The sequence below is a fragment of the Gossypium hirsutum genome, chromosome A01, assembly GCF_007990345.1.
Source record: "Gossypium hirsutum isolate 1008001.06 chromosome A01, Gossypium_hirsutum_v2.1, whole genome shotgun sequence".
NCBI classification, from domain to species: Eukaryota; Viridiplantae; Streptophyta; class Magnoliopsida; order Malvales; family Malvaceae; genus Gossypium; species Gossypium hirsutum.
Genome location: NC_053424.1, coordinates 96,052,386 through 96,067,230, shown reverse-complemented (window position 1 = coordinate 96,067,230; position 14,845 = coordinate 96,052,386). Strand labels below are relative to the sequence as shown.

Sequence of the window (14,845 nt, the reverse complement as noted above, 5' to 3'; positions counted from 1 at the left end):
GATAAATTATTTTTTTATTTTTTATTTTTTATTTAATTTATATAAATTTTAAAAATCTAATGAATAGATAAATCATGTCATTTTCTTTTAAAAATATGATAATTGATTTTAGGATTTGTATGTTTAAATTAAAATTAAATAATAATAAATAATAAATCAATATTTAAATAAAATCAAATGGATAAATTAGAATTTTTATTTAATTAATATTTATCTAAAAAAAAGAAATAGATGCGACACCTGTTCCAAATTTAGTGTATACATTATTTATATTTTACATACTTGTTTCATTTATTTGTGTGATGCATAGGTTAGTTGCATGTATAAATAAAAAATTGATTGAGATCATAAATTTTATATAAATATATAAATACATTAAATATAATATTTATAGTACTGGACATCTGAATAAACTTAAGTAATTGTCATCAATAGTTATATTTTAAAATAATTGGGATTATATTTAATTTACTTTTTTTTAACTTTAAACGATTGGTATATTTTAAATTAATTATGATTATATCTATAGGAATAAAATATTCCAAAATGTCAAAACAAGCATAATTTTTTTTTCAAAATTTAGATAATAATTTAGATTTTATTTAAGAAAATTTAGGGGTTTAAACTAAAATATATTTAATTAATTGTTTTTAAAATCTAATAGATTTAAAAACAAAGTAAATAACATTAAAAAAATAATAAAAGAAAGAATTAACGTTTCATTCAAATTATATTAAATTGAATTACAAAAGCATATTATTATAGCATAACAAATAAATAAATTTAATTCTACGAATAATTATTTTAGTTGGGATACGCCTTAAATGTTAAGAGAAGAAAAACAATCTTTTAATTCAAAAAAAAAAAAAGGGACAACCTTGAAACACTAATTGCATATATTTAAGCGTAAATAAACTTTTGTATTAATTTTGAAAATTTTAATCTGATGAATAATAAAAATTAAATAAAAAAAATCGTAGATGCGTGTAACTTGTTATATTAAACATATAAATATTATTGCATTGTATATTTTCATATTATTTATTTTCAATATTTTTCTAAATCAATGAAATTCCAATAACCTAAATTAGTTTTAAATGATTATTTATCCAATAACTCATGAAGATCAATTACAAGTACTAATATTTTAAATTAATGATTAGCATTTTAAAATCTCCAAATTTATCCGCCAAACATAGCCTATTATTATTATTATTATTATTATTATTATTATTATTATTATTATTATTATTATTTAGCCCCATCTACTTTTAATCTAAAAAAATTAATTTCTCTACCTGTTTTATTTAATAATTGAAGTCCAACTAATAACACAATAAAAAAAATTAATAATTAGATTATGTGACATTTTTAAATTTTAAAAAATTAGAAAGTTAAATAAAACAAATAAAAAAGTTAAATCTAGAATTTCCTTGTTCTTTTTTTAAATAAAAAATGCTACATAATATAATAAAACAACAGTGCTTTAATAATGCTATCAAAAGAGTAGAGAGATCTAGGATCAATTTAGGAATTTTAGAAACTAAATTTGAAATGAGTAAAGTGTAGAAAGACGGAATGCAGATCAACTTAAAAAATAAAAGGAGACCTAAAAAAATTTAAATTAACAAACAAAAAAAAAAAAAGGACAGATGTAGCGTACCTAAACTGATAAAAGCAAAAGACAAATTTCAGAGGAAAAAGAAATTGGAATATATATATATATATGTTATCTTAATTTTGTCTATTAACTACCCACAAATTGCAACATGCTCAATGTTTTACTTGAAACTGGCGAATTTTGCCTTCAAAAGTATGGACCCTACATCCTCTGCGACTTCTAAAAGTGCAATCGCTAGAAATGTACATCCATGATTGTGTCGAATAAATAAATAAATAAAAGAATGACTACCATATATATCCATGATGCAATTGTGGCATCAGATAAGATGTCCAGAGGATTGAAGATCACACGCTTCGTTATAAAACGGTTCCGAGTAGCCATATATGCAGGAGAAGACAATAGGCAATGAGGCCTAGCCTTGCTCTGGGACGACTGCTTAGAACCTGACCACCGGATACCCTCCACCAATTAAAAACATATGTATGATCATTACAAATTATTCAAATACATAGTCAGCATTAAGAAAGCACTTGATAATTCGCTCTTAAGAAAAGAAAATTTCCCTTTTCAATATGATAATTTGGGTAGAGGATTTTACCAGATTCCATCGACTCGATCTGCAATCAACTTCCCTTGTTTTGGGATGAGACCCGATGTGTTGAGGGAGTTGAACGAACGACTTGTCAAAAAGAGAAACGACCGTATGCTTAAGTTTTGCAAGTTAGAGGCTTGTACAAATAAGAAGTTACTTTTCTAAGAAAGAAAAAAATTGTAGAATGCCAACATTTCTGCTTATCAGTTTCCTTGCTGTTGATCAAGCGGTCAGCTTCTGAGTCAATATTAAGTGCAAGATGGTCAGTTGATCCTTTTCACATAGTTCTGACATGGGCAGCTAAGGGCGCAGAAGATATTGGGTTCTTTCCAAATGATCCCTGCAGAAGCATCAATAAAGTAAATTAGAATTAGTAAGAGCAGAGTTTTTCTTTTCAATGTCATTGTAAAGTTAAGCAGCCCACTGAAAGTACAATATGTTACATGATTATATGCATTGAAAAGTCTATAACTAACACCCAACATTTTTTTCTATTCATCACTTCTATATTTGTCATCACAACCACAAAATAATTCAATCATTTTCCACACTATTTCATCAAACATGTCTGTGCAATGATTTCCTTAATTCACCTGCCTCCATATTCACACGCAATTTCAATGGGAATTCTCAAATCCTCATCTACAGTTATGATATAATAATCTCAACAAAAAAAGATAGAATATCCAAGCATCACTTGAAAATGTTCTAATAATTTGAATATATATAATATGAAGGATCAATGATTAGGCTCACGAAAAATTCAATATTACGGTCACCATACAGCCATAGAAGTTTTAGGTCAGAGAACTATATCTGTCAAAGCAATGGTACTGCAATAATGAAGCACATTCATTAACAAAAAAGTTGATCTATTGCATTAATCTAGAACTAAAGAACCATCAATCCGTTTAAATTTGAACCTGTCACTAAGAGAAAAACCAGAGGTCTATTTAAACTGCCAGGCATATAGTAAATCTTCTAAACAAATTATCCTATACAATTTACTGAAATCAAGCGTAACTCTTTATATTATACGCATGATTTAAAAGCTTCTTAGACAGTTAGATCCGCACAAAATTTAAGTCGGAATAAAAACTCAAATTCTAATTTAACAATATGTATCAAACCATAAAGTTCACGTTGACAAGGTAAGTTAATAAAACTGAATTAACTATAGATGCAGAAGGCGTAAAAGAAAATTATTTACCAGATCTTCAATTTCAGATATTTCAGACCCAGTGGATGCAGAAGGTGCTTCACTTAACCTTAGTTGACAATTCATTCACGACCTTTTGGCTTCCAGCCAGCTTGGTACCAAGTTCCTCTGCTTTGGATTTTGAAGTTTTGGCCTCCAACAGGAATGAATTAACCTGCTTTTCTAGAACAGGCAAAAGCACTTTCATACCAACAGAATTTTGGCCTCCAATGAACTCCTTTCCTCCCAACACAACAATAATCTTTTCCAAACCAAATTTAACCTCAGACAGCTCCATTTTCATATGTTCCAAGTCTGGCTTGTTTCTAAAATGTATTTCAATTTCTCCTTTAAGATGCTCAATTTCAAAATTCTGTCTTGAAAGTGTAGACTGCAGTTCTTCCTTTTCATTAGAGAGCAAATTTATTCGATTCTGCTAATCAGTGAAACTACCAATAACAGAAAACAGTTTCTTAACATCAGCAGAGATATGGGACTCCAGGTCTTCAGACTCCACAAGAGGAATTTCAGTCCCACATAACTTTTCCATCAAAGTTCTTAATTGAGATGCTGACAACAGAGGCTCCTCAGCTTCTGCAACAATAAAAATTCAACTTAATAAAGATTATTGACAATTAAACATCAAGTGCACAAGAGTAACGAAGTGCGAGGGGAAACCTTTACCTTTTACTTTCATTAACAAACTATTGTACGATGACAAAAGTTCTGCCTCTTTTTCCTTCCATCTGTCTTCTTTGGCTTGATAATCCTCTATCTTAAGCCTCATTTCTCTGCATGAACCTTCCAATCCTTCTACATCACTCTCCAACTTGAAAACCCTGCTTTGAGATTCATCTCTTTGTTCAATTGTTTTCTGCAACTCTATTTCTATATTCTTTTTACCAGTTTCCATCTCGTTTTTCTCTTCAGCAAGTAGAGACAAAGCATTTTTTGCAGTAGTTAATGTGTCTTCAAGTAATTTCATAGTTGCTTGGGCCACTGCTAACTTGCCAGCCAGGATGCTCACCTCTTCCTTCACTTCCCTCAACTCGTCAGATTCTGCAACAATAAAAATTCAACTTAATAAAGAGTATTGACAATTGAACATCAAGTACACAAGACTAATGAGGTGGGAGGAAAACATTTACCTTTATCTTTCATTAACAAACTATTGTATGATGACAAAAGTTCTGCCTTTTTTTACCCCCATCTGTCCTCTTTGGCTTGATAACCCGCTATCTTAAGCCTCATTTCTCTGCATGAACCTTCCAATCCTTCTACATCACTCTCCAACTTGAAAACCCTGCTTTGAGATTCATCTCTTTGTTCAATTGTTTTCTGCAACTCTATTTCTATATTCTTTTTACCAGTTCCCATCTCGTTTTTCTCTCCAGCAAGTTGAGCCAAATCATTTTTCACTGTAGTCAATGCGTCTTCAAGTAATTTCATAGTTGCTCGGGCCTCTGCTAACTTGCCAGCCAGGACGCTAGCCTCTTCCTTCACTTCCCTCAACTCTTGTTCAGTCTGTTTCTTGGCAGTCTGACAATCATAAATATACTCAGAAAGCAAGTTCAGCTTCTGTACAGGCTCTAGAAATGCTGAGTCCACTGGAATAACAATGCAATTAATAGATTCAACTACCATATGTAATCTTCTATTGCTCTCAAACAATAACTTTTCAAGTTGATCCTTCTCCTCTTTTATAGATGCAAGGTTGCTTTCCAACTTTGGGATGCTGTCTAAATCAGCAGACAAAGAACTGATCTGCTCCCCGCACTCAGCAACTCTAGATTCCTCCTGTTGTAACTCAAGCCTCAACTTCTCAATTTCTGACATTTTTTCCTCCATAAGAACTTTCAATTTTTCCCGATCTTGAACCAATCCCTTTCATTTCTTGACTGCCATTGATAACTTCTCCTTCAACAGACCAGATTTCTCCTCCGACTGTTCAAGACCTTTTTGCAGAACATCTTTCTCCTCCTTCAATGCAAAAAGTTCCTGAGAAGTTACTTTGAACTGATTTGACAGATCATTCAGTTGTGACCTCTCCATCATATCTTCTTCCAGAATTTCCTCACAAAGCATCAACTCCAGATCCCTAACATTCAAAAGACTTTGAAAATTTTCAAAATGATCTTCATCCACAAAAGGAGTCTCCAAAGATGCACTTCGTTCCTTTATCTTCTCTAAGCACCTATAGATTAGCCCAGGTAGATTAGAAGAAGCCTCTTCAGTCCCTTCTTGTTCGCCTATCACTATTCCTGAACCCTCTACCAACAACTGGACCATCTGGTCTTTTTCTAATGAAAGTTGATGGACCTTCTCAACTACTTTTTCATATTTACTTGTGAGATCGTCCAACACCTTTTGAACATTTTCTTGTTTCAAGGATTCCTTATGCTTGATCATACTTTTTACCTCATCCTCTATGGCATGTAATTTTTTTAACACGGTTGCTATTGACTCATCTAGGAAGCTTGAAAAGCCCTCAAACCTATCTGCAAGGATTTTGTTTCGCATCTGAAACCCTTCAGTAACCCTTCTAAAACATAAAGAAACATCATCAGCATTTATTGCATTTGCTTCATCATTCTCCATTTCAATGTTTAAAGTATTATCACTATCATCAGAAAATTGTCTCAGCGGGCTAGCAATATCCTGTGAAAATTGGAAGAGACAATTTAGTAACAAAGTCTTCACTCATTCAGGAAATTGTGGAAAAATGGTGATTCAATGTCCAGAAGGCAACAAGCTAAATGAAAATGTAAAGTTTGACATCACCTCAATGAATGGGTAACCTTGCAGCAGCTTCAAATCCTTGTCAAACAAATACTCCCTTACATTTTTAATGGTAAGATCCATATCTTTAAGGCGCTCCGAATTCCTGTCAAAGCATTGTCTCATTGTAAACAACAAACTTTGGTCTTTGGCAAGCATTTGAAGATTGTTGAGATGACCAATCAACTCCTTTGATCTGCTTGCTAAGTTGCCACTGCTTCCAGCCAACTCTTCCATGCATACGTTCAGTTTGGAATTAAGAGTTGACACCTCCTGATCAGCAGTTCTCTTTTCATCTAGAAGTGCAGAAAAGTCATTTTCTGCCTTAGACAACACATTGTCCAGCGATTTTATGGTTATGCCAGCATCTTTCAGCTGGCTAGTGTGTGTATCAGTTTCATTTTTTAGTTTCTTCAGCTCATTGTCCAAGTTGGTTATTTCCACTTGTGCATTGTTATTTTGTTCAGTTAGTGAAGCAACCGTCTTCTCTGCCAGAGAAAGTGCATTTTCAAGTGTTGTTATAGTGTTATATGCCTCTGCGAGTCTGCTGGTCTGAATAGCAATTTCCTCTCTCATTTTCTCCACTTCCATCTCTGAAGCAGCTTTGTTACCTTGGACATCCTCTTTCTCACTGATAAGCACTGAAGTTTTATTTTCTGCCTGTGACAATGCCTCTTCAAGTGACTTTCTAGAGTCGCAAGCCTCTTCAAGTAAACAAGCTTCTTCAATTGTTTTCTGCAACTCTATTTCTATATTTCTTTTATCAAATTCCATCTCCTTCCTCTCTTCAGCAAGTTGAGACAAATCATTTTTCACAACAGCCAATGCATCTTCAAGTAATTTCATAGTTTCTTGGGCCTGGGCTAACTTGCCAGCCAGGTTACTAGACTCTTCCTTCACTTCCATCAACTATTGGCAGTCTGACAATCATCAATATACCCAGCAAGCAAGTCCAGCTTCTCTATAGGCTCTAGAAATTCTGAGTCAACTGGAATAATAATGCGATCAATAGATTCAACTACCCTTTGCAATATGTTATTGCTCTCAGTTAGGAACTTCTCAAGTTGATCCCTTTCTTCTTTCATAGCTACAAGGTTGCTCTCCAACTTCGGTACACGCTCTAAATCAGCAGACAAAGTACTGATCTGATCCCTGCACTCAGCAACTCTAGATTCTTCCTGTTGTATCTCAAGCCTCAGCTTCTCAATTTCTGACTTCTTTTCCTCCAGAAGAATTTTTAAGTTGCCCCGGTCTTGAACCAGTCCCTTTCCTTTCTTAACTGCCATTGTTAACTTCTCCCTCACCAGACCAGCTTTCTCCTCTTATCGTTCAAGATCTTTTTGCAGAACATCTTTCTCCTCCTTCAATGAAAAAAGTTCCTGAGAAGTTACTCTGAACTGATTTGACAGATCATTTAGTTGTGACCACACCAGCATATCTTCTTCTAGGATTTCCTTACAAAGCATCAACTCCAGATCCCTAGCATACAAAAGACTTCGGTATTTTTCAAACAGTTCTGCATCCACAAAAGGAGTCTCCAGAGATGGACCTGTTTGCTCCTTTAGCTTCTCTAAGCACCTATCTATTAACACGGGTAGATTAGAAGAAGTCTCTTCGATCACTTGTTGATCCCCCATCACTTTTCCAGAACCCTCTACCAACAACCGAAACATCTGATCTTTCTCTGATGAAAGTTGACGGACCTTCCCAACTATATTTTCATATTTATTTGTGAGATCATCCAACTCCTTTTGGATTTTATCCATCTCAGTTAGTTCTGCTGCAAGTGAATCACTTAAATGATCCTTGTCCAATGATATCTGTTCTGCCTTTGCAACAATTTCATCTTTTTTAATTCTGAGGTGATCTAATTCTTCCTTAATGTAGTCCTCCTCTTGTTGTACAGCCGAACGTAAAGCACTCAATTTATCTATCTCATCACTTGCAGCTTCCTTTGTTCTGGACATTTCATTTTGCAACATATTTATATCATCTTTAGCCCGGTAAAAAGATTCCTTAAGCCAAGCCAAGCGAGAACCTAAATCAGAAAATGAGACATTTTCTGGTAAATCAATTGCCCAAATGGAATCTTTCAATCTACAGAAGTCCAAGGAAGCACCCTTCAATTCATTTCTTTCATTAGCAAGCCATCTAGCTCTTCCAACAATATCCACTGATTGGAGTTCCTCAGGTACATCAAGATGCGATAGGATGTGCTCAAATGTCTCAACAATCAAGGTCTTTTGCGAGAGTGATTCTTGCAATGATGCAACCAAGTTTTCACTTTTCACCAATTCATCGTTGTGTGATTCAGCAGCCTCTAGAGCACTAGTCTTCTCTTGCAATTCAGCCAGACATTTATCAAGCTCACTTGCTTTATCAGCCAGAGACTGCTTCAGAGCATCCCGCTGCTGAACCAATGACTTCCCTTTTGTCACGGCCAAATTCAGCTTTTCTTTAGTATTAGCACACTTCATCTTTTCCTCTTCACACTCAGCCTTCGTTTTTCCAAGCTCCGAATTCAGTGTATTCACTGCCACTTTCTCATTTTCAACTTGTTCAAGCAATTTCCTATTTTCATCTTCAAAAAGGCCTATTTTTTCAACCAGCTGTGCTTCCCTCCTCCTCAACTCAAATAACTCATCACAGGCCGCAACAAATAGAGTCCCAAACTCCTGCACACCAAAATCATACTCAGCCTTTGTCAAACACTGCCTAAGTTGATTGACTTCAAAAAGAAATTGGTTATACTTCTCTATTAATGCCAACATGCTTTTCTCAACAAGGTCAACCTGTTCCCCACTGGAATAACCCATAACATCTCCTTGATTAACAACTGACGCAAGAGCAGCCAAAATCCTCTCCATCGTAACCTCATACTGCGGGTTCTTCTCTGCAAAAACCTCCTTCCCAGCTTCAGCTACAGAACTTATATCCCTTGCATTCAACCTTTCAATCTCTTGATCCTTCATATGAATCTCCCTTGAAAGCACCTCCATTTCTTCCTGCACACACAAAACCCTAAATAACATTTTGAAAACATAAAAATCATCGATCAATATCTAGACAAATCTACGAAACCTTGTATTTGACTTCAAGTCTCTCTTTTTCGTCAACTGCCTGCTCCAGCAAAGCTCGCAGGTGCTCCATTTCATTGACGAAGTGATTACTATCATTATTATCCGTTTCATCAAACTGCCTAGCTACTGCATTCCGTTTTCCCTCCAAAACGGCAACGTTTGGACTTACAGCGGGCATTCCACCTTCCTTATTATCATTATTCAACTCATCTGGAGCATCCACAAACAGATCTTCTCTGCTATCAACATGAGACAGCTCTACCTAAATTGATTAAAAAATTCGTAATTAAAAAATAAATATTACATTAAAGATTTTTCCTATACAATGACAAAAAAAATAAAAATAAAAACCTAAGATTTCAGTTGAACCTGATTAGTCGAAGATTGAGGATAAATAGGTCGATTATCAACAGTTCCAGAATTTTCCAAATCGTGAAATTCAGACATTTTCTATTTTCTCCTGATCATATAAATTTATAATAATAAATGAGTGTTCCTTCGTCAAGAATCAAATATGAAAGAAAAATCCAACGCCAAGGATTGAATAAATAAATACCTAGAAATCAAGGTGTTAATGGATTAGACCAGGATTTAAATCATGAGGTAGATTGATGCACTGATGAGATTCGGATTGAGCTTCGATTCCAAGGAGAACTTTATCATATATCTCTTTTGTTTATGATATTGTTTTGATTCTTGACCTTTCTCTGTCTATTTTCATTGGCGAAAACGTGTGACGACGAGGTTCGCTTCAATTAGATGCAAACGGCTAGTCTCGCCATTGTCAAAAGATTAAATTCCAAAAAATATCCGACCTAAATTCGGTCATATTTTTAAATAAAAATACATGTAACAGTAATTTCAACTGCCAAAACTTTATAACTCATCCTACTCCAATTAGGCGCTTTTTGTCATTTTTGGTTCTTAGCAAAAATATTTTTAAAATTTTAGATCTCTTAAAAATTGGTAAAAAAATTTTAAACCTTTAAAAGTAAATTTTTTTGAACCCCTTAACAATTGAAAAATAATATTTTAGACTCTTTCAATTTTTGGCTCTAGGTGACTGCACCTCCAAACAACTTCAAGGTTGAGCCTAACCCCAATTAATATATTTTTAAGGAAATTATAGGTAAAAAAACCCTGAAAAGTTTTTAAAAAATAAATTAATTCCTCCAACTTAATTCGCTCCAATTGATCCAAGTGGAGACATATGACATCTACCAATTTAATATTCTATTTTTCTAATAAAAAATCATAAAAAATTTATTAATATTATAAAATATTAAAAATTTATATAAATTTTGCTTTAAAAATTATATAAGCTTATAAAAATACAAAACTTATAAAAATTTTAATAAATTATAAAAATTAAAAAATTAAAAAACCAAACATATTATAAATATTTTAAAAATTTATAAAAACCTATAAATATTTTAAAAACTTATAACAAATTCAAGTAAATTATAAACAATTTATAAAAAAAAAGTTATTTATTTCCTCCTGATTTTAGAAAATAAACCCCTGAAACCATAGTAAACATGTTGCATAAGACCAACCATTAGATAATGTGAATAGTCATTAGATCATTGGGATCATTTTTATACAAAATCAGATGTTCTCAATCTTCCACAAATAAAATGACAAATGCAGATCCCTCTCCTTTTTATTAATAATTGATTGTTGTTATGAATATCTTATTAAGTGAATGTCCACCATGATCAAAATAAAGTTTTAATGTATTTTAAATTCTAATAGTTATTAGAATTAGATCTCTACTTCTTTTATACTTCTTATGCCTTTAAATAGAGACTCTGATGAAGCATTATAATCATCCCTTTTTATCAATAAAGTACATTCTCTATTGCTTTCATAATTTCTTTGTTCTTTATTCTTCCCATCTTTCTTTATTTTATAACACATTATCAGCACGATCTTGTTCAAAGTGATAGTTCCTTTTATTGACGATCAAATTTATCCTCCATGATTTTCAATTTCTTTAACGGCAAGATGCAAAATTTTTACAGGAAGTTTCTTTTATTTAATGTTTCATATCTGATTATTATTTTCCATTCTTCTTTCATTTTATGTTATCATTGTTTTGATTAACTTATTTTGCTTTTTGTTCTTAAGGATGGTGAAAGATTTGATATCGTTATCTATATGAAATCAAGAATATTTTTGAACTATCTCATACATTCTAGTGATGACGATGATGTTAAAGGTCTTCATGTATATTTTACTATGTTTTATTTATTGTTTATTATAATTTTAGACTAATCATGACAACATTAATAGATATATTATGATTTGAAATCTCACGCATGTTTGCAATGGTGACTATGAAATAAAGAATCTATTGGGATGTTTATAAGTCCGTCCTAATAGATTTGTTGCATTCCCTGAAGTGAATGTAAACATAAAGAAAATAAAATATATAATTATGGATCACTAAAACTGAGAACATAGTAATAAATAAGAGAACAATGGGAGTTCTCAAGATAACTCTTCAAAAGGTAAAGATAACTTATGCTATCAATGTGATAATAAAGATTATTGGTCACATATGTGGCATATGCCCAAATATTTTGTTGCTGTTAATATTTTTTGAGGAAGGATATGAGAATGTAGTAATAAATTTTATTATTATATATAGAAAATATTTATTTTATTTGGTACTGAAACAAAAAAATATTATTCCAATATTTGATAATACAAAATTAGTTGAAAGCTCCAGAACAGCTAATATATCACTATCTAAAAAGCACAAAATTTGTGATGGTTAATGCATCACTTTTAAAAGTTATTTGTAATGAATCTTATATTGAGATTGTGAATGAGGAAAATATTATATTTCATCTGAATAAAAAAAAGGGGATTGAGTTATTAATTTATAATATTTATGATATTCTTTTATCATCATCCCTATTAAAGGGTTGAAAGTAAAATATTTGACTGTGAAAGATCTAACCATGAGCAATAGAATATGATAATTCTATTTAATGCTTATTATGGTTGGATGCACCTAAAGTTGCAAGTATTTTTTAAAAACTGTGAGTATAACTCTACAATATTCATAATAAGTTCTCAATTAAAATTATGTGGTAAAATATTAGTAATGAGAACTTGCAAGAGAGAAAACTTATGTATAAAAAGTCATTGGTTATGTACTTATTATACACATGGAAAATAAGATCCACTTTCAAAGTTTGCTATTAATAATTTTTTGGACATTTGAAGATTTTGGCATATTCCCTGAAACAAATACTGCATATAATTATTTGGAAATTATATTTATTGACTTGGTGGAATTATAGACTTCACATTGATTTAGACATTTTCAGTAGTAAATGTCACAATAGTACTTATATGTGGATACAAATTAAAAGGAATGATAATAAAATTATTAATTTGTTACAATTTAGTAAAACTGAAACACATGTTAAAGTAAACCAGAAGTTTACTAATACAAATGCGTTTACTACTTGGCGTGACCAGTTAGACTATCCCAGATGTATATGGTGTGAAAATTAATTGAGAATTTATATGGACATCCATTAAAGAACCAAAAGATTCTTTAATTTAAAGAATTCTCATTTGTTGTTTGTTCTCAATAAAAATTGGCTCTTAGAAACTCACTAGCTAAAGTTGAGATTTAATGTCTTGCATTTCTGAAATAAATATGGGTCCATTCATCCACCATGTGGATGGTTTTGATATTATATGATTTTGGTAGATGCGTCTACAAAATAATCACATGCGTTATCAATTCGCAACCTGTCGTTTGCTAGATTCCTTATTTAAATGATTAATTTCAGATTACGCAATTAAAACAATTCATCTTGCTAATGTTGGTGAGTTTACATCCCAAGTTTTCAATGATTATTGCATTTCAATGGGGATAAAAGTTGAACATCTTGTAGCTCATGTTCACACACAAAATGATTTAGCTGAATTGTTTATCAAATACCTCCAACTAATAGCTAAATCGTTACTTATGAGAACAAAACTTTCTATTTCAACATGAGATTGTATTGATTTACATGTTGTACGCATCAAGCCAATAAATTATAAATACTCCCCATTACAATTTATTTTTGGTCAAGAGCCAAATATTTTCCATCTTAAAATTTTTGGATGTGCGGTATATGTTCCAACTGCTCCACCATAACACACAAAGATGGTTCATAATAAGAGATTGGAATGTATATTTATATGAGTCTCCTTATAATATTTTTGAGTTATTAATTCGAGATTTAATTATGACATGAGTTGTCAGTTTTCCCAACATTAGGGGGAGAGAAATAATAACTTATAATGAGTTAGGGGGAGAGTAATTTGAACCAGAAGTTCAATAAGGATAACTCATTACAAGTTAACTATTAGATGTATTTACAAACTTAATAAAAACAACCAAGTTTTATATAGATTGATTGGTTCCAAAGATGAAAAATTCTTCTATATGGTCATATAATGGAGACGGGTGCTCCAAAAAGGACCCAAGACATAACTAATAAGTAAAACTTCAGAAGAGATTTAGGTACCTAAAATTGAATTTTAAAATAATGAAAATAAAAGATCTTGATAAGTTATGTCAATTTGAGAAAATGTGGAATTGAATAATAAAAGTAGTCGATAATAATTTTGTATGCATTGAAATAATGAAATAAAAGGAGAATCTTGAATAAATCTATTGAGAAATATAGATATAGAATAAATTGATCAAAATAGAAAAACGCAACTTAAGTACAATTAAATTTGAGGAGTTTTTGGACCAATAGTCCAAGTATCTAAAGGTATAAAGCCAATGAGGGTGCAAATGAAGTAGTTTTGCAAAAGCGAAATAAAAATATAAAGTTTTTCGCTAAGTACTTGTAACACCCCTAGCCCGAGTCCGATCGCCGGTTTAGGCTATGAGATATTACCGAGCCAAAAAATAAATTTTTTTTCTTTTTTTTTTGTCCATATAATCAATCAACATTTTAATATCTCATTCGCATAGTAAATAAACATAAACAGAGATCGAACTGAATTAGATATTGATATTCAAGTTATACGCCATTTTCGTATGGCTAAAATATTTACAATACAAAACATAACCGTCACCGGCCTAACCTATACATGCCATACCAAGGCCAAAATATAACTGTACCAAAAAGATCGATAGTATGATGAACTGTTGATGATCCCCGAGTCGGTGGCCAAAATTGACAATCTATAAAACAAAGAAATAAAATAAAACGGAGTAAGCTTTCGAGGCTTAATCAGTTTTAAGTGTTTCAAACAATTAAAACGTATCATTTAAATTCTAACATTAAGTATCACAAGAACCCAAATTTAATTTGTAAATTACTTGGCCAAAAACTCACAAGTACATTAATTATAACCTATTGGCCGAATATATATATATACATGAATACACAATAAAATTCTCAGTACATATTTCACTATACTATATGGTTCATAAAATTTCTTTAAGACAAATGCTTTTACAATGACATACATTGACCAAATAAGTCATTCTCTTATTCATAAATATAGTATCCATTCACATACATATACACACACTCACATAT

The 14,845-nt window shown here is 31.7% G+C and overlaps 3 protein-coding genes across 8 annotated transcripts; all 3 read right to left on the bottom strand.

Moving 5' to 3' along the window:
• Positions 1-1,699: 1,699 nt before the first annotated feature.
• LOC107916603 (golgin subfamily A member 4) lies at positions 1,700-7,098 on the bottom strand. 6 transcript variants are annotated; one of them, XM_016845897.2, is made up of 7 exons: positions 6,196-7,098; positions 4,563-6,072; positions 4,099-4,473; positions 3,427-4,008; positions 2,409-2,556; positions 2,223-2,303; positions 1,700-2,083 (listed from the first exon to the last, which is right to left on the bottom strand). In XM_016845897.2, exons 1-2 carry the CDS (start codon positions 7,096-7,098, stop codon positions 5,302-5,304), a joined length of 1,674 nt encoding a protein of 557 aa, XP_016701386.2. In that variant the 3' UTR covers positions 1,700-2,083; positions 2,223-2,303; positions 2,409-2,556; positions 3,427-4,008; positions 4,099-4,473; positions 4,563-5,301. The 6 variants fall into 6 exon arrangements, with proteins under 6 accessions (XP_016701386.2, XP_016701388.2, XP_016701385.2 ...); XM_016845899.2 differs by having other exon boundaries at positions 1,700-2,067; XM_016845896.2 differs by having other exon boundaries at positions 2,223-2,556.
• Positions 3,851-5,250, bottom strand: LOC121216056 (cingulin). Its single transcript, XM_041091288.1, has 3 exons — positions 4,647-5,250; positions 4,099-4,473; positions 3,851-4,008 (listed from the first exon to the last, which is right to left on the bottom strand). The coding sequence occupies exons 1-3, from the start codon at positions 5,248-5,250 to the stop codon at positions 3,851-3,853; spliced, it is 1,137 nt and encodes a 378-aa protein (XP_040947222.1).
• Positions 7,099-7,514: 416 nt separating the features above from the next.
• LOC121203627 (A-kinase anchor protein 9) lies at positions 7,515-10,091 on the bottom strand. The gene is made up of 4 exons (XM_041110274.1): positions 9,829-10,091; positions 9,642-9,732; positions 9,274-9,534; positions 7,515-9,197 (listed from the first exon to the last, which is right to left on the bottom strand). The coding sequence occupies exons 2-4, from the start codon at positions 9,717-9,719 to the stop codon at positions 7,515-7,517; spliced, it is 2,022 nt and encodes a 673-aa protein (XP_040966208.1). The 5' UTR covers positions 9,720-9,732; positions 9,829-10,091.
• Between the last annotated feature and the right edge of the window lie 4,754 nt (positions 10,092-14,845).